Source organism: Perca fluviatilis, chromosome 4 (genome assembly GCF_010015445.1).
Source record: "Perca fluviatilis chromosome 4, GENO_Pfluv_1.0, whole genome shotgun sequence".
NCBI classification, from domain to species: domain Eukaryota; kingdom Metazoa; phylum Chordata; class Actinopteri; order Perciformes; family Percidae; genus Perca; species Perca fluviatilis.
In genome coordinates, this window is record NC_053115.1 from 13309024 (window position 1) to 13329332 (window position 20309).

At 41.5% G+C, this 20309-nt stretch overlaps 1 protein-coding gene across 1 annotated transcript in view; it reads left to right on the top strand.

The window, feature by feature from the left end:
* Nucleotides 1-20309, top strand: part of per3 (period circadian clock 3) — a 23918-nt gene extending 3609 nt beyond the window's left edge. Inside the window, 22 exon segments of the mRNA XM_039796569.1 lie at nucleotides 2897-3180; nucleotides 3183-3316; nucleotides 5308-5468; nucleotides 5625-5743; nucleotides 5891-6089; nucleotides 6663-6714; nucleotides 7524-7672; nucleotides 7822-7900; nucleotides 7997-8103; nucleotides 9458-9614; nucleotides 9827-9935; nucleotides 10268-10396; nucleotides 10484-10589; nucleotides 11192-11303; nucleotides 11400-11539; nucleotides 11650-11811; nucleotides 12039-12290; nucleotides 12411-13315; nucleotides 13431-13617; nucleotides 13837-14023; nucleotides 18292-18442; nucleotides 18994-20309. Coding sequence (XP_039652503.1) covers nucleotides 3076-3180; nucleotides 3183-3316; nucleotides 5308-5468; nucleotides 5625-5743; nucleotides 5891-6089; nucleotides 6663-6714; nucleotides 7524-7672; nucleotides 7822-7900; nucleotides 7997-8103; nucleotides 9458-9614; nucleotides 9827-9935; nucleotides 10268-10396; nucleotides 10484-10589; nucleotides 11192-11303; nucleotides 11400-11539; nucleotides 11650-11811; nucleotides 12039-12290; nucleotides 12411-13315; nucleotides 13431-13617; nucleotides 13837-14023; nucleotides 18292-18442; nucleotides 18994-19116 — 3825 coding nt within the window. The 5' untranslated portion in view covers nucleotides 2897-3075 and the 3' untranslated portion in view covers nucleotides 19117-20309.

Here is a 20309-nt window from a genome sequence, read left to right on the forward strand (position 1 = left end):
TTGTCATCTGTGTTGTTGCATCCATCCATTTACATATAAAGTTGACCGTATTAAAGAGGACATATTAAGTTATCAAGCAAGCAAATATTTAAGCTAAATTTGGAGACAGACAAGACATTGAGGAGACACAATTCATTTGACCTGAGCACAGATACTGCATGGTTCATGACCTGGCATTTCAGTGGAGCAGTAGGTGTTGTAAATTCACATTTGGCCACAATAATGAATATTAACGCTATGTCTACAAACATTACTGATGGTTCATCAATTTGGGAGTGATAGTATGTTCCAATCACCAATTTTAGTGGTGCGACTACACTTTTGTTTACATTTGGATCACAATGTTTGAACAAGAATTCAATCTCACACTTACCCCCTCTCAGGTCTGTTTGTATACTGTAAAATTAAGGAAAGGCCAGAGCATTATCTCTACACCACAGTAATCACAGGTTTGTGTCTGTACGTTGTGCGCACACAGTACAGATATAAGGTCTCAAATAACAGGGTGGCTTATACGCTCCAAGTTGAGCAAGGCGATTATGTAATCTTGCAGTGACGACCTGTTGTAAGACACAGGCTATTTTCACAGGCTCCTGTTTTTATCTCTGTGTGTTTCTCTCTTTGTCTGTGTTTCACTTACTTATCTTGTCTCACTGCTATGTGTAGTGGTGTTTTTTTATTTTATTTATAACTGATATAATGATGGCTGAAGAAAACTGGCAAAGAGAACATGACTTAAGAAGGCAAATGCGTTAACCTTACCTCTGTTTTCTTTGTAATGTTTGAGTTTGATTTCCGAAAAAATACATCAGTTGTACCTGGTGTTGGCAGTATTGATGTATGAAATGTGCCCATGTGTGAATCGTAGATGATGGGAGTGAGTCAGAAAGCAGTGAGCCAGTTTGGTAGTCACATGGTCCAGTAGTATTAGATAACAAGGCAGATTGTGTTTGTTCACGTTAGAGAAATGAAAAACATAGTCTTGTTGCACAGAACATTATATGTTTGTTTTCTTTGCTTTTACATTTGGAGCTTTTGCCCCATCAGACTTGGCACAAGTTTTTGGCATTTTAATTTGGGTTTTTCCCTGCCTCACATTTTGACACTTCATAGCAGGAAAATCACAGGTGTAACTAATTACATTAATGATGGCTCTGTTTCATTCAATGCCCATGCCCACTAGAGCTGACAGTCTTCCTCTATAATACCATTCGAATTTCATGTTTGTTTGTTTTTATATTCGACTAATATTTAATATATATATTGAATACGATATACGATATAGAATATTTAATGCAGCCTGTTAAATATTTACTACACTACTTAGGCTTAAGGCCGTTTTATGGTCCTGCGGAGGCTCCACGCAGAGCTTTCGCCGTAGCCTACATAAGTGGCCTGGTGTTTATAGGCTACTTGTGCGCTTGTGTGTGCTTCAAGCCGGCATGTGTGTGTGTGGGGGGAGTGTGTGGTAGAGGGAGAAGTGAGAGAGTGACGGCGATTAGCTTCGGAGCGAGTAGTGACTCTAGAGTCATAGTGAGAGAAACAAAGTGTCTCCCCTGTGCTTTCTGACCAAGGTGAGGCATCTTTAGCAGGGAAAGTTAACCTTCTCCTTGATTTCATGTTTATGGAGAAGGAGAACCAGGAAATGAGTCGGGGGAAATGGAACGCTACCAAGCCACGGCCGAGCGACGTGCGTCGCTGCGACGTGTGGTTACATTTTTCGAGAGTTGCACGTCAGGCTACGCCGTAGGGTCCGGCGTAGACGCAGAGGGGTCTGCGGGGGTACGCTGTTGATTCTACGCACAACCATAAAATGCCTTTATGCATTGTCAATGCCACTATAAGCATGTGGTTGGTATTACACGTTCTGTCCACTAGAGGGACTTCCAACATCAGCCTCAACAGAGAACTCTGTAATGAAACATTATCTAACACGTGTATTTAAGCCTCTGTTGTAAAGGCTGACGGTGCTTGGTTAGCACAATGACATCATGTTAGAAAGCACAGCCGAAACGATTTGTCGTAAAGTAACAACAGTGTTAGCCATGATGCTAACAACATTGATAACTAAGCCAAACAGTGCTGCCACTACTATTTTAGTGATTTATAAGCAACCTGTTTCTCGCAGATTGTCACGTTACTGAGAATGCAGCTGTTAGAAGGTAATATACAAAGTCGATGCTAACTCTGACAGCTGTAGGGCAGCTAACATTAACTTTAGCTGTCTGTATAAAGCTCCCAACTAAGCTGTTACTCGCGACGCAGTTAGGAAACCAGAACGAGCTAACTATCGATAACATAAGCACTTTGGCTCGGTGGATGTCGATTTTAAAACTATTTCCCATCCTTCTTCTGATTTCCAACCGCTGCCTGTCACTCCCCCCTGTACTAACTTTACTCGATATGTAACGTTAGCTCACAATGCCTTGTGTTTCTCACTCCCATAACTTATTGTTCATCAGAGGTGACATGAGAAGATGGAGATTAGCTAACGTTAGCCAACCTATTTATAAAAAAAATCACATTCGAATAGTAATTTCAGCATTCGAATAGTATTGATTTTTTTACTATTGGAATTATATTCGACTTTCGGAATTCGTTCCAACAGCCCTAATGCCCACTGGTACACCTAAATAGCAGTCATCAATGTTATTAATTACACCTATGCTTTTTCCTGCTGTGAAAGGACATTTTTGCATCATATTTGCATCATAGCTGTGTCCCAGTTTCATACGGCATACTCTCAGATAGAATTGTTTTTTCAGTCACAGGGGTCCCACAGCTAAGACATTTTTTAAGAAATTAGTAATTCATTCTTCCATGTTGTGAATTCAATCTTGCAAACTTTTTGTTCTGATACTGTTTCTTATCTCTCTTAATTTCCTTTATCTTACAGTGTTAAAGGCAGATCCTCACATCTTACACTCAGCACTCATTGAAATAATAATAATTTATTGTCACCACATGGAACCCATTCCCTTTATTGAACATATGAAGACCCCTACTGACCACTGTAATTGGCCAAATTGATGTGTGACCAAAGCACAGAGATGCCTGGAGGTGACAGCGGTCCAGATGGGGAGGAGCCTGCGTTACCGTCAGCAACAGGAGGAGGTGGAGAGGAGGGGAGGATGTCGTCAGGGCAGCAGGACGGAGGGGGGCAGTCAGAACGCCACAAGGGGGGGGGGAGTGGAGTTTCAGGTGGAGAAGTAGGGCAGGAAGATGAAGAGATGACTAGCGGATCGCATGACCTCTCTTCCTCGGCCAATCACAGCCCTGGTAGCGTCACAGGATCCACCTCAGCTTCAACCAAGAGGTATTTGCCTGATTAAGTGTGCCCTGACTACTTGGCCTATATCCACATCATACACAGTGATCAGGTTGATGTCATGTCTCTTCATTCATCTCAGAACAAGTTTTAACCACAACATACCATAGCAGTGGCTTTGCTTCTGTGAATATCCATATATATATATGCATTCTTGTGAAAATGTTGACTTCTTTTTTCAACAGTACATAACAAATAAGCATAATAAAAGTTTAGCCCAACTTGAGTTTTATTTTTGTAGCTCTGGCCTTTGGTTCTGTTTGTTATAACGTTGTACTCACCAAACTAATAGCTGAGAGCTCCAATGGAGCAGTGCAAGACACACGACCAGTCAGATGATCATACAGGTTGTAAACAGGTTGATATTTTAGCTAGATTACTTACCATTTATTTTGGAGGTAAAAACAAAAGTCAGCACAACCATAAGGTTGCTAAGTAACCATGCGTGCACATGGCTACTGGAAGAAGGGAAGGTCAAAGTTGAACCAGAAATTTAGTCTGTTAACTGTGATGAATATTTACAACCAACATTATGGATTGTAATTTTACCCGTTTGTCAAAGAACTGTATTTAAAATACTACTGTTAGTTTCTCATTAAACCCCTAAATTGTTTCAGGCCAAAATACATGATAATGATCTTCTACGCCGTTTTGAAATGTCTAGACTCCAGAGCTCTCCGATCGTCTGGGACAGGTCTACTTCCTGTTCCCAGAGTCAACATTTAAATGGAGAAGCAGAATGCACCATATCCAGTGCCTTGCAAAAGTATTCACCCCCTTGGTGTTTTTCCTATTTTGTTGCACTACAACCTATAATTTATATATATATATATATATATATATATATATATATATATATATATATATATATATATATATATATATATATTATATATATATATATATATATATATATGAAAAAAATATATATATATATGATGCCTTCAGTGAGAATCTACAATGTAAATAGTCATCAAAATAAAGAAACACATTGAATGAGAAGGTGTGTCCAAACTTTTGGCCTGTACTGTGATACTATTACGATAAAAAAATTTATATATATATATATATATATATATAATTTTTTTTATCGTATACAATGGACACAAAATGGTAAAAATTGGTTAAGGGAAATGAAAAAAATTTATAAAACAACTGAAACATTGTGCATGCATATGTATTCACCCTTTGCTATGAAGCCCCTAAATAAGATCTGGTGCTATCAATTAAAATTACCTTCAGAAGTCACATAGTAAGTTCTAAAAGGCCCCAGAGTCTGCAACAACACTAAGTAAGGGGCACCATGAAGACCAAGGAGCTCTCTGAACAGGTCAGGGACAAAGTTCTGGAGAAGTACAGATCAGGGTTGGGTTCTAAAAAAATATCCGAAACTTTGAACATCCCACGAAGCACCATTAAATCAATTATTACAAAATGGAAAGAACATGGCACCACAACAAACTTGCCAAGAGGGACACTCAGAAAAACTCCCAGACCAGGTAAAGATGGCATTAATCAGAGAGGCAAACAAAGACCAAAGATAACCCTGAGTGACCTGGAAAGAGAAAGGAGTATCTGTCCATAGGACCATTTTAAGCCGTACTCTCGTCAGAGCTGGGCTTTTTGGAAAAGTGACCAAAAAAGCCATTGCTTTCAGGAAAAGAATTAGAAAACATGTTTGGAGTTTCAAACATGTATGTCAAATGTATGTGGGAGAATGTAAACATTTTTTCTTTTTTTGTCTCTGGAGTGTAGGGCTTGAAGTGGTCCTATGGACAGATACATTACAGGTTGCAATGCAACAAAATAGGAAAAACGCCAGGAAGGGTAGTACTTTTGCAAGGCACTGTATCTGGAACAAACTCCCAGAAAACTTGAGATCTGCTCCAGCTTTCTGCTGCTTTTTAGGTCTTTTAAATTAGGGCTTAAACTATTTCTGTGCCACTGCATTTTATGAAGTTAAATGAATGTGTGTGTAGCAGTGAAAATACAGATGGTAGCAGAGGGCAGGCCCACAGAGAGGTGATGGTCACTGTGGCTGAGATGAAGAAGAGGATTCCATCAGACAAACGCAGTCGCAGCAAAGCCAGCACTGTGGAGGCCTTACATTACGCACTCAACTGTGTCAAACAAGTGCAAGGTAACCTGGAAACCTTTGTTACGCTTGGGAACAGTTTTGTTTTTCTTTGAAATCAGAGTAGTTTTTTTTTTTTTTCTCTCTCTCTCTCTCCAACAAGCCTGTTATCATCATTTAGTCTTGTTTCAAAGCAGCATGTGTGTTTGTGTTCCTCTTTAGCCAATAGTGAATACTACAAACTGCTGATGCGAAATGGCCAGGATGAGAGGAGAGATGCCACTGTTTGCACTCTGGAAGAGTTGGAGAGGGTCACATCTGAGCACACCCTTAAAAACACGGTATAAACACACTTGCATACATACTTGCACATTAATTTGCCTCGCACCTGGGCCTGTGTACGCGTGTTTACTGCCTTTGTGTGCTGTGACTTGGCTCGTCTTTGTGCGTGTGTTTCTGCACGTGCGTGTGTACGTGTCCGTGTGTAGGACTCCTTCGTGGTGGTTTTCTCCCTGTCGAGTGGCTGCGTGCTGTATGCGTCGGAGCAGGCTCCCAGCATCCTGTGCTGCAAGAGGAAGTTCCTGGAGTCGGCCAAGTTTGTGGAGCTGCTCTTCCACCAAGATGTTAATGTCTTCTACTCGCACACGGCTCAGCCACATCTGCCACCCTGGAGCAACTCACATACAGGTGTGTTTTGGACCACATTTATTATATTTTAAATATGGTTTTCAGTATTATATGGCTTTCGGGTTTTGATTTAATTTCAGTTTCATTTTAGCACGTATGAGATTTAGCTTTTTGTTTGTTTTCTTTATTTATTACAGTAATGCTACAACTACAGTTATAGTTTAAGTGCATTGTTTACCTAGGTAAGGTATTGTTTACAGGAAAACACAATTAAAAACAGTACGCTGTGAGATTCAGCAGCAATCAGAAAATGTTAACGTCAATCCTGATGGAGGCTATAACTTCGACATGAATAATTCAATAAATACAACACAAAACAAGTATATACCTTGCACATATTTTAATTGTATTTTGTTCTGTACTTTAAAAGTAAACAACATACTGCATACGTTGGTTATGTTTTACCTTATTATATTTAAATTGACTATATATTTGACTTTACAGCAGGGTTTGTAAAATATATTTTCTGTCTTCATTTGAAATTGTTTGTACATAATTGTGAATCATTGCAGATAACAAGGAATGAACAGAACTGTCAGATAACCAAGTTTTCTCTGTTCTTTGTCCCTGCAGCGGGGGTTCTGTTTGACTGTGCCCAGGTCAAGTCTTTCTTCTGCAGAATCAGGTCAGTATCTTCATTCTGTTGAGGATAGTTACTTTCCTCACCAGGCCTTCCATACATCTGTGATTTTACAATAATAGAATCTCTCTGGGAAAATCGGATGTGCTCAGAAAATATGAATCCCACAGAGATCTCAAATACACACAGTTACCAATCTTTATCAACAGATATCAATAAAAACACAGCTGAAAGTGACATTTTAAAGCTCCTCATACATCCTGCCAACCCCATAGGACTTTGTGAGTTATGCAGCTAAAGTTAGTGTACGTTGTTGTAACCGATTTATTTTGTTGACAAAAAGAATATAGAAATGGCTGTAGTCTGCATTTGTTTAAATCATCTCCAGTTTGACATCATTGTTACTAGAGCTGGGCGATACGGAGAAAATCAAATATCCGGATATATTTGACCAAATACCTCGATATCAATATTGTGGCGATATTGTAGTGTTGACAATTGGTGCTTTCACAAAATACGCACACAATGACATTTTTGATAAATAGTCATCAGTTATGTTGATATAATAACTATGTGGGTAAAGGCAAATTATAGAACAGCTAGAACAGTGTGTTCAGAAAAGTACATCACTCTACTGTAATGCAGCCTTTAAAGCCAGGAAAAGACAACACTTGTGTCATTTCACGATATAACAATATCCAAAATGTAAGACTATATCTAGCCTCCTATATCGATATACTATCGATATATTGCCCAGCCCTAATTGTTACCAGTATTTAATATTAGTTGAGTATGATGGTTTATGTTTACTTCATAAATCATAGTAGAAATACAAATTTCAATTTATGTTTTAGGGGTGGGAAGGACCATGAGGGTGAGATGCGTTACAACCCGTTTCGGGTAACACCCTACCTGCTGACGGTGCAGGGAACAGGAAGCAGTGGGGAAGGCGAGGAGCCGTGTTGCCTGGCGCTGGCTGAACGCATCATCTCTGGATATGAGGGTACAATTATTAGCACCACAAGCTGCGCACAATTTAAACAGCCTTTCCCAATAAATAGTAAACATCAATTTATTTTTAAAGTTTTTTTATTTATGTGCTTCCTTTCTTTCTAATGGAGAATATTTGTCCAACTTCCTCCGCTCATGTAGCGCCTCGAATCCCCATGGACAAGCGCATCTTCACCACCACACACTCAGCCGGCTGTGTGTTCCTGGAAGTGGATGACCGGTCAGTACACTCACAAACATGTGCACAATCAGAGTTTACATTGAGCTTTAAAAAGGACGGTGTTGATGCAGATAATTTGATGGTCATAATCCACAGGGCTGTGCCGTTGCTAGGATACCTTCCCCAGGATCTGATTGGCACTTCGTTGCTGACTTGCATTCACCCAGACGACCGCCCCCTCATGCTGTCTGTGCACCGGAAAGGTAAGTGTTTAAGGACGAAGTCTGAAAACACAAGTTATTAGTATAGGAAGATGAGAATTTTTTTTTTTTTTTTTGGGACATTGAACATGCTAAACAATTAATTGTTTTAATTTATGGAAACAATAACTGGTAGATTAACCAGTAACACAAATACTTAGTTGTTCTCCTCATTCAATCAATCAATCAATTTATTTTCACGTGAAATCACATAAAATACAATTCCAGTGAAATGTCACCCTGTCAATTCCTACAATGTATGCAGTACATTAAAGCATTACGGCATTAAAACAGCAATAATAATAGAGATATATGTATATAGGATGAGGGGGCGGGGGCAGTCTTTAGCAGGGTCCTCGTTTAGGATCCTAGTGGCCTGAGGGTAGAATCTCCTCCTGAGCTTCTGGTGTATCCAGTACCTCCTTCCCTCAACAGGGAGAAGAGGCTCTTACCCTGGTGGTTGGGATCTCGTAGCTAGAGCTCATCTCTTTCACCTTTTCCTTATTTTTTTGTCTGATGTTTACATTTTAAAAACCACAACCAGGCAGTTAGCAGAGGAGAGTTCACAAAGTGGGAAGTGATTTTCATTTCCTGATGAGTGACTCGTAGTCATATGTTATCATTGTCCATATGTAGATCAAATATATATAAATTTGTAAAACAAACTTAAAGCTACATTGTGTAAGAATTTCTCCCATCTAGCGGTGATATTGTATATGACAACCAACTGAATATTACTTTCTAGCCCCTCCCATTCCGATCGCGTTTTAACTGCTACGGTGGCCGAACCCGAAATTAGCTCTTAGTATCTCCATCGTTTACACGCAGCTGTTCTAGCCACTCCAACATTAACTTTGGTCTTGTTGCTTTGCCTGTTGCGTTGTCGTTTTAATTCTCTTTTTCGCTTCCCTGGCGAGTAATCTCCCCCTGGCATTCGTCCTGGTGCAGGGTGCCACTGAGTGTAAAAGGGCAAAAGGCAGTGATATGTCCCTCTTTGGCTAATGTATTTTAAAGATGGAGGCGCCGTCATTCGAGCGACTCGCCCATATGTATTCTGAATGATTCTAGATGGCAGATTCTACGCTTACGAGAATACTTTGATTAGATGGTGGAAGTAATTACACATGAATGAGCACATATTTGTAAAAAAAAAATAAATCAACAAAAAAATTACACAATGTAGGTTTAAATAAAATTTTAGCGGAACCGACAGAGAGGCAACTGGAGAGGTCCTCGCCTTCTAGAGATCCACCCATGGTTCCACACAGTGGATCAGTGATACAGTCTACTACATCGTCACCCCTCTCTTGTTGTGTTTTTTTTTATTTTTTACTCAAACTCTTCATGCCATGTGTAGTGTTGAAATATGCAGGCCAGTCTCCGTTCGAGCACTCTCCGGTGCGTCTGCGCTGTCAGAATGGAGACCACATTACATTGGACACCAGCTGGTCCAGCTTCATCAACCCTTGGAGCCGCAAAGTGGCCTTCATCATTGGACGGCATAAAGTCAGGACGTGAGTGGCAACGGCACAAAATGAAACAATTTAAAGTGCTATATTCATTAATAATTTTTCAATGCTTTCTATGTGCTCAGGTGGAGGGTTTGGTATTTTTTCTGTCTTGTAATCCACCTGTTTTATGAGAAGGTGCTGTAGCAGCACTGTTGTTTCACGTAGAGACTTATTAAATGAAATGACATCACTCTGCTGTCGTCATTTGTCTCCAGGAGTCCACTGAATGAGGATGTGTTTGCTGCTCCGACTACAAAGGATGTCCCAGTCACCCATGAGGAAATAAAAGAACTGCAAGCACAGATCTATAAGCTTTTCCTGCAGGTCATTATTTCAGTGCAGTTCATTCAAATATTTATCATAATTTATCATTTGATAAAAAATAATAATGAATTTGACAGCCATTTTGTATGGCCTAACTGTATAATTGATATATTAATTGATAGTGAAAGCAAATTGCAGCCCTAGACCACACACATGTCCATAGATGTTTCACCCTTACTAACACACACAGACACACACACACACACACACACACACACACACACACACACACACACACACACACACACACACACACACACACACAGATCTCTTACTTTATCTCTATCAGAGTTTCTCCAGTACCTTGACTTCTTTGTGTCTCTTCTCCACAGCCGGTCCATAACAATGGTTCCAGTGGTTACGGCAGTTTGGGGAGTAACGGCTCCCATGAGCACTACATCAGCATGGCTTCTTCAAGTGACAGCAATGGTAACCTGTGGGAGGACTCACACCGGGAACCGGTGAGACATCACAGTGACATCACAAGCCAGTGGTAAAGCTGCTGCAAAGGTTAATCATGCTGATACATTGTTTGTGTGTTATTGCAGATGACTTTGCAGCAGATCTGTGCTGATGTTAATCGAGTCAAGAGTTGGGGCCAGCAGCCTTATCTAGGTTCCAACCACAAAAATGCTCTTCACAAACCAGCCACAGGTAATGCACTCCCAAGTATAAATACTATACATACATACATACATACATACATATATACACACACACACACACACACACACACACACACACACACACACACACACACACACACACACACACACACACACACACACACACTACCAGTCAAAAGTTTGGGGTCACTTAGAAATTTCCATTCCACTCCATTATAGAGAGAATACCAGCTGAGATCAGTTGCATTGTTTTTTTTAATCAGGACAGCAGTTTTCAGATTGCATTATGTGCTTTCTCAGTTAGCCTTTTAAAATTATACTGAATTAGTAAAAATGAATGGTTGCTGATAATGGGCAATGTAGATATTGCATTAAAGATCAGCCACTTCTTTCTACAACAGTCGAGAACCCTTTTGCAATTATGTAAGCACATAATGTAATCTGAAAACTGCTGCCCTGATTAAAAAAACAATGCAACTGAGCATTCAGCTGGTATTCTGTCTGTAATGGAGTGGAATGGAAATTTCTAGTGGAATGGAAATTTCTAATATATATATATATATATATATATATATATATATATATATATATATATATATATATATAATAATGAATGAATTCCTCCTCCAGCACGTCTGCCCCCTGCAGTCTCCAACCCTGAGGTCAGAGATCACGAAGAAGGCAGGAAGCAAACGCACATTCCCTCCTATCAGCAGATCAACTGTGTGGACAACATCATCAGGTGTGTGGTCGTCACTCTTGGATCGTTTCAGTGTATTACGTGCAAAAGCACCTTATTCCTGTCACACTATTAATTGTGTGCGTTTTTGTGTTCCAGATATTTGGAGAGCTGTACAGGTCCAGCCCTTAAGAGGAAGAGTGACTCTTATTCCCTGGCCACCTCCTCTTCCTCATCTTCTACCTCTGAAGACAACAAGCCTGCTGGAGCCACTGACACAGCTCAGGCCAGCTCAGATGGTATAAAAACACTACATACACCACATAATTTTTATCATTTGAGTATTATTTTGTAATATTCCTTGCCAAATCAACATTAACTGTTCTACTTGTTTCTCCTCACATTGCAGTGGTGTTGGACAGTGCGGCGTCTGTGGCCCCAACGACAGCAGCAGTTGTTGGAGCGCCCCTGACAGACATCACAATGTCCACAAAGGCCATGAGTGTAGTCTCTGTCACCAGCCAGTGTTCGTACAGCAGCACCATTGTCCATGTGCCACAGCCTGAATCAGGTACATAAACATACCCTTACATCTGTGTGTCAGATCATGGGGGTCACTCAGATGCTCTTTTCCAGCTGTTTTGTGGCTCTTACATTTAAATACACTGCATATCGGAGTTCAATCTTTATTTAGAAATGCCTTGTATGGCTCTCTTGTGTCTTTTTTGTTTTGTTTTAGGGAGGTAAGGCCTGTAAAGTGTCTATTGAACATGTTTTTTCCTAAACGTTCTCCCATAGAGGCCACAGCTTTGGAGGACGCCCCGATGGGCAGTGAGCCTACTGATGCTGCTTCGACCCCTCTCTGTCCCGCACCGAGCCCGGCCACAGAGGAACGAAGGTTCATAGGTCTCACCAAGGAGGTGCTGTCAGCTCACACCCAGAAGGAGGAGCAAGAGTTTGTGGATCGATTCCGCCATCGCATCCTCCAGAGCCCCTACAGCTCCTATCTGCAGCTGGACAACAGCTCTATGGCTCACTCCCATCACCCAGGTATGTATTTACTTATAAATGTGACTAACAGCATGCGTGGATTTAGTGACTACTGAATATAATTTTTAAGGGACACTTCAATCAAAACTTATTCTGCAGCCTGTGTCCATCTCGCCACAGGCAACCACCTACATCCAGTGAGCGCTGGTGGGTTAAACCGCTCTAGGAGAGGAAAGCACAGACACAAGCGCCCTAAACCCCAGGGTTCCTCAGACAGCTACGCTTCCCCAGTTGGCCCTCCTTGCCGTGTCCCAGACTCCTCCTGGCCCTCCTCAGAGTCCTCCCAGCCCCAGATGGTTGCAAGCCTTCAGCCAGGTGGTTACAGGGCGCCCTACAGCCAAACATCCCCACTACAGGCGCCATTCTTCCCCATGATGGCAACCCAGCCTGGCCCGGAGCAACCGCCTAGACCACAACAGCTGCCTGCAGCAACCCCCATGGTGCTGCAGCCTTCTGACCAACCCCAGCTCAGCTACAACTTCAACATCATGCAGTCACCTCAGAGTCTGCCAGGCATGCAACCAATTCAGATGGAGCCCTTTCAGAATCTGCAGAATATCCAGAACTTTCACAATCTTCAGCCAATGGCTCCAGCTCAGGGCATCCATCCTTACATGACTCCGGTCATGGCTGTCATCCTGCCCAGCTACCCAACTCCAGGTTACCCGTCCATTTACCCACAATCCATTTACCCTCTGTCCACTCCTTCCATGCTGCCCCAGGCACCCATCGCCATGTCAGGCTTTGCTTCTGGCAGTGTCCCCTTCCCCCAGCCCCAGTCCCAAGTCCAGCCTGTCCCCCAAACTCAGACCAGCCTGGGCCCTCTGCTTTGCTCACCCAGAGCCAGCTCCTCTGTCGGGGAAGAGGAGGAGGCAGCTGGGCCTCAGGCTCTTTTTTCCAGCTCTCGCTCAAGTTCTCCGCTGCAGCTGAACTTGCTGCAGGAGGAGCTGCCAAAGCCGAGCGAAGGGCAGAGCAGCATCGGGCACAACCACGCCAATAGCCTCCATGACCAACATGCCAACCAGGTCAGTCTGCCATACATTCCCAGTATCTGTTGATATACAGTACATAGCTCTCCCAATTGTATTCCCAGCATATGTGGTTGGCTACATTCTGACTGTAAACCTTTGCCTTGATCAGGGTGATAACCCCAGAGAGTCTGGGAACCATGATGCCCAGTCTACATCCAGTGAACTGATTGACCTGCTGCTGCAGGAGGATGCCAGGTCAGGGACTGGCTCCAATGCCTCAGGGTCTGGATCAGGGGAGTCTGGAGGCTCTCTGGGATCTGGATCTGGCTCCAACGGAACCTCCACCTCACACACTGGTAAGAGGGGAAAACACACATGCACACAATACGCACATCAACAAACCCATTCATAGTTGAAACAATTTGCATAAAATTAATAGAAATACATTTTACGGAACATTGCAAACGAGTAAAACAATCCAATTTAACAGTTGAGGACAATGCCAGACAGAAGAGCAAGAGTTTCACTTACTAGTAGGGTGAAGTGACTGATGCAGAGCATTCCCTGGCTTACAGGCAGCAGCAACAGCAGCAAATACTTTGCAAGTAATGATTCATCGGACACATCACGCAAAGCCCGTAAGAGCCAGGAGGCGCCGGCAGAGCACCAGCACTGCTTCGACACTCCGGTGGAGAACCCACTGTGGAGCAGGATCCAGCACACGCCTGAGCGTGTCTTGATGACGTACCAGATCCACACTAGGTACAGACCCACAACCACTCTTACCGTTTCTATTTCGCTCATGATGAGCAAAAACAAAATGCTTTTGCTGAGGCATCACACATTGAAATTTGGCCATGAAAGCCAAATTTCAACCCGAGCAGAGCGTCAATGTGATTTGCATTTGAAATCACCATCATTTGGGGGAATAATATATTTTAAAAGCAATACTCAAATTATATTCTATTTAGATTATACTGATTATACGATGGCATTGCCCTTTTTGCAATATGTGTTTCCTACTAAATTTGTCTATTTCTGGTGGTGGTGGCTGAAGTTATATTTGCTTTTATTTTGATATGTTTATTTATTTTTCCAATGACGATCTTCTGTTTTTTGTCTTCTTCGTGGCACTCTTTTCAATTTCTTTTTTTTTCAAACCTTTTTTTTTTTTTTTTTTTACAGTTTCAAATGTAATTTCTGTCACTGTTAAGGGTTTGAAGGGAGGGGGCAGGGAGAGCGTGATTTACATGTAATCTGGAGAAAACATCAGTCTCAGTCTGGACCCACAGCCCACTCCGAAGCCTGGCATCACCACACAGCTAGTCTCACATTGCCTGATCTATCTCCACAGCGCTGTGTTAGCGCTGGAGTACCACACAGCTAGCAAATGGTTATGTCTTCCATGAGTTCACCTGGAACTCCCAAACAGCAAGTATGTTAAGTATGTTTTTCTCTGCTGTTGTTTTAACACATAGAACTGGGCTGGTTAAAGTGAATTTAAAGGGACAATTTTCTATTTTTTTGTATAACAAAATAGAACATTTAGTGTGCCTAAAGATTATTTTCCGTTTACAGACATGCTATATAAAGTCCAACCGGGCTCTATGGAGAAGCCTTGTTGTTCCTTGACAAAGTTTTTCTCAAACAAAAACCGCTGGATGCATATTTTCTAAATCAGAATTACTGAGTGTGAGATTTTCCCCTGTTACCTGAATGCTTGGATTGTTTACATCACTAGCCCAGGTAACAAATGTACATGTTAGGAAATGTAGTCTGCCACATAGTTATCATCTGAATTACGATAGCTTTTTCACTTTTATGCCTACACACAGTACAGCATTTTAAGAAATCATGTTCCAGGACATTTCCAGGAGTTTTCCTTGACAATACAGGACAGCACTTGGTCACAAAACAGTCATATTGTTTACCGGTAGGCCTAGTATTGACACATTTAACCCCAGGTCATGCTGCTTTTTTAATGATGCAGGGTTCATGATAAAGTGTCCCAGGTTCATTACCGGTGATGGCTACACATCCATGAGAGGGATCGTATTAGGACTTGTGTTCAAAATAAACGTTTTCAAACCCTTTATGGTTGCAACTATTGTCTATTTGCACCCCCGGTACGAATAGCCTCGGCCACACAGCTGAGGTATTCACACCCTGTGACGTAACAACAAAAAAACGTTCCTCGCGTGCACCGAAATCATGGCGGACGTTCATCTGCCATGACCGCAGAAACTGGCATATTAGGGAAGTTTTGTCTCTAAAGTTTATAACAATTGAATTTCTAGCGGAAAATGGATACTACAGTTGCACTTTCTGTCTTCAGTGAAAGCATACAACCGTTAGTTTGTTAGGTAGTACCATAGGTTAGTACCTATTTTTTGTATACAGTATGGTTACCTAGCAACCGCGGCTTGAAGACACCAAGTGGTAAACAGTTACACAGCATTCTATAAGAACTGCTAGGTTAGTGGTTAGAACACTGAGCTTTGGTCTGGGAGTCTGGAGTTCGATTCCCTAGTGAGGCGATCTTGTCTAGATAATTTGCTTGCAATTGCGCAAGTCAGGGCCCGCAAATTAGTTTTTGGTTTGGTTCGAGCTAACCTTTAGAAAACCAAAAACTAACGTTCCCCAACGTACCCTAAACGTTCTGTGTTAGTGGGGAAGGCAACATTTTTTTTGCAGGGTGGTAGGGGAAGACTCATGAATATGCCTGCTATGGTTGGGTTGGTTAGGTTCAGGCAAGAGGAGTGGGATTGGTTATGGTTAGGGTAAGAATGTCAGGGTGATAATATTCCAAAAAGGTGTAATACGTGAGTAGTATGGACAACTGTGTGTAAATATATGCCAAGGTACTGTAAATTCACAGGGGTGCAAATAGCATACATTGATATTTGTACCAGACGGGGTATTAATAGAACACATTGCTGTGTGCACCGGCGGGGTACGAATAGCATTCATTTCTAATTGCACCAGGGTACGAATAGCATACACTGCTAATTGTACCAGGGGTAATAACAAATAAACATAAATTTGACATGACAATTTAAGTTAATAAAAACATCTAAAATAAAGAATACATGTATTATTTACATTTTTATGATGAGTATTAATGGAACGGTCATTTTTGACCGGGAACAAAAAATTGTTTAAAGGAACACGCCGACTTATTGGGAATTTAGCTTATTCACCGTAACCCCCAGAGTAAGACAAGTCGATACATTCCCTTCTCATCTCCGTGCGTGCTGTAAAGCTGTCTGACGGCTCCAGCGGCATCAGCCCATAACAGAACATGCAGGTGAATGGTTCCAGTAATCCTACTGCTCCGAATAAGTGACAAAATAACGCCTAATGTTCCTATTTACATGTTGTGATTTGTAGAATCACAGCGTGTAGAAAAATCAACGTAACATGAGACACAGACATCTTCTAACCGTAAACAAACCGGGAACTATATTCTCAGGCGGAAAAATATAGTGCGCGGTGATATGCTCGCAGCAAGCGCCTGTCTGAGAATATAGTTCCCGGTTTGTTTCTGGAAGAACGACGGTGTCTCATGTTACGTGCTTTTACAGCGCTGTGACTCTACAAATCACAACATGTAAATAAGGTATCATTGGCGTTATTTGTACTGTCACTATCTGAGTAGGCTAGATGAGAACCAGTTACCTGCAGGATCTGTTGCTGGGCCCACCCTTTTTAAAACAACATTAGGTCTAAAATATGGGTCTTCCCCTCTCCTACTCTCCTACAAAAACAGATCGTGCCTTTTGTCTGACAACTGTCAATGCGTGAACATGTTTACATTTATTTCAATAGATTTTTTTCAGTCAGTTAAGCCAAATAATTGGGTGACAAATAGCATGCATATAAACAAATGCAGTGTGGGTAAACTCTTATTTTGAAAAACAATGAATGCATATCCTGCCAGTCAGATTTAGCACCACACACAGGGGAAAATCGGAATATCAAGTGGTTTTTCTGATTTCCATGCAAGAACGGGAAAACCAAAAATCAATCAGTTTTTCCGTTTTTTTAGAAAAACGAAACGGAAAAAGGAGTTGTTTTCTCGTTTTTTCGATTTCATATGTGAAAGCAAAAACAAATGAACGAACGGTACCTGGACCGAGAGGGCAGCACACACACATATATATATTCATAATGTCCATTTTAATTATTATTTCTATAGCACTAGCTTGATGAGCAGGAACAGCTATATGTAATTATATGTATACAATAATTGTATATATTGTATTTAATACATTTCCAGGTGTTTTCATGACTGGAAAACTAGTTTGGGAGTTCCAGGAAACTCGTAAAAGCTGTTGCCGTAAAATGCATTTCTTACATGCATGCTTACTGCATCTTTTTTCTGTGTCCTGTCAAACTCTTTTAAGCAGCTGGTTTTGGTTTAGCATTTTAAAACTTCTAACTTGTATGTCCTATTATGCTTGCCATCATTTTAATGATATTCTGTGATACTGTGTGTTCTTGTTTGATGCTTATGTGTTGTATTTTTGTAGCTGATCTAATTCTTTTAAGCCATCAACCTGCTAGAAACAGCAGATGAAAATTTGCCTGCATGGCTAAATCTGGCCCATTTACATGTTGGACTCTGTGCTCATGTTGATTAATGTGCGTTGTTCCTTTTTAAATAAAGAAAGCTAAACAAAAACAAAAAAAATATGGTTGCTCAACAGTTGTTTGATGACTTTGCTGCTCTAATTCCCTTGCTCTTACTCCTCAAACCTGGTTTTAATATGGCAAACTGTTGAGACACGTATTGTTCTAGACAGTCACTCATCATCTAGTGAGGGTAGCTGCTTAATGCAGAGGTGAAATTTAGCTTTACAGGTGCCCTCTGCTGATTAGATTGTGTAATGACAGTGTCTAATCCTTGAATGTGAGACAATCCCACCTTTTCAAGTATAATTTCCAGAAAAAAATGTATTGTCTCATATGTGTAAGATGACATTTAACCCTTCATCCTTGCCTTGTATCTTGTCTTTTCTCTCCTACAGGGACCAGAATGAGGTGTTGGCAGAGGACAGGGAGAAGCTCCGGGTGCTGCAGTCCCTCCAACCCTGGTTCAGCCAGGAGCAGAGAGAGGAGCTGTTTGAGGTCCATCCCTGGATCCAACAGCACACTATTCCACGGGGGATAGACACACAGGTGAGGATCTGCAATCACACTCACCTCAAACATATTAATCTTTCTGCTCACCTGAACACGTTTGATAATTCTTTGTGTGAAGAGACACTGGTGAGCCTTCCTAGTCTCACATTACCAGACCTATCACCACAGCACTGTGGAGTAAGGTCTGGCTACACCACACATACATTCTAGGATAGGAGAAAAAAAAAAACGCTCAAGCAACTTAGCAGCGCTAAGTTCCGGACGCAGCGAAGGTGGCTGTATAAAATAGTCTCGGGAAGGAACTTGTTTTGGTGGAACATTTGTACCCCACAAAAGAAAACGCCACATACAATATTAAATTAAGTTAACTGTTCACACAACACTGTAGCGTGAGCTATTTAAATTAGCTGGATACATGCTTAAACATAATTTGCTCTTACCATTGTATTGCTGTGTGTACTTCGTCCATAGCAATCAGTCCCAAAACATCACAGTTAGAAAGTAATGCCGTAAACATACATATATGCCTGCCTTATTGCACACTCCAAATATTCTTCCGTTGATTCCGACTACTTTGTGTCTCACAGGGTTGTGTGAGTTGCAACTCGGGACAAGAGGTCGCCCGCTCCCCTCACCCTGCGGCCCCCGATAGCTCGTCCCCTCTGGAGATCCCCCAGCAGGACTCCATTGGACCTGTGGAGGACACTTGAGAGACATGGACTGGACTCCAAAACAACCAACCACCCAACTCACATTGAACCAGCCCTGCCAGAAACCTTAACAACTCCCACCATGCATCTCTTCTGACCAATCCGGAGGAGTAGGTCCCTATGCTTTAGTTTGACGTTTAACATGTTTTGTTAAGGTATCGGAGGCGGGACAAGGCTCTGAGGAACAGAGGAGGCAAAAGAGACAGGCATTTTCTCATTTCAGCCAGCCTAATGTGACTGCCTTCATCTGACCATACGTATTATACCTCTCTTCTTCTTGTGTTCATAGACCCCTGTAGGGGTTTAGTTTGTATTTAAGGCAGACCAGTAATTGGGACCATGAACCATTTGACATTCAATATAAGAAGATGACCCCCTGAACATGCCTCTGAACATGAGCACTGTGTGCACTGCACGCTCCCAGTCTGTTGTATTAGTGTGACTGGGTGACAAAGACAAAGACGGTGCTGGCCCAGTTTGAGTAACGGAACACACACCAGACTCTTCTCTCCAGGTTGTACAGTATGTCGGCCACATCAACTCCTTGAGCTGCATAGTAACTTAACCATGGTTTGACACATGGTACATTTTTTGGGATTGACATGAAGATGACGCATTAGCTACTCTCTGTTTATAATGTTCATAGTCCTGTCTACTCTGGTCTAAGATGATTGTTATTAGAGTATATTCTCTTATTCCACTGGTGGGTTTCCTCTTGTCTAAAAACATCATTTTTAATGTTAATCTGACACGTGAACAACAGCAAACATGATGATCATTTCAAATTGAATTTAGTGCTACAAAACAAGTCCACCTCAATGTCCAAAACGTCATGTTGAGAGTCCTTTCTCCACTCAGTATCCTGGTTATCACCCTACAGTACCTGTAGCTTACCTTTTGAATTATACAGACACAACGTGGCCCTGAATGTCCTCTGATCCTGGGTTTATGAATGAATTGTGTGTGTGTCTGCGTGTGTGTGAGAGCTGACCGATTTGAGATACAGTTGTCCAACCGTGCAAGACAGACCAGGGTTTTCTATCATTTTTAGATTAAAGGTACATTACAGTACCATGTTTCTTATAAAACAAGGACACAAAAAAACTTCACAAAGTTTAGAAAACCATTTGTCTTGAATTCAGGGAATGTTTGTGTGTGACACAAAGGAATAAATAAATGAACTATGTATGTAA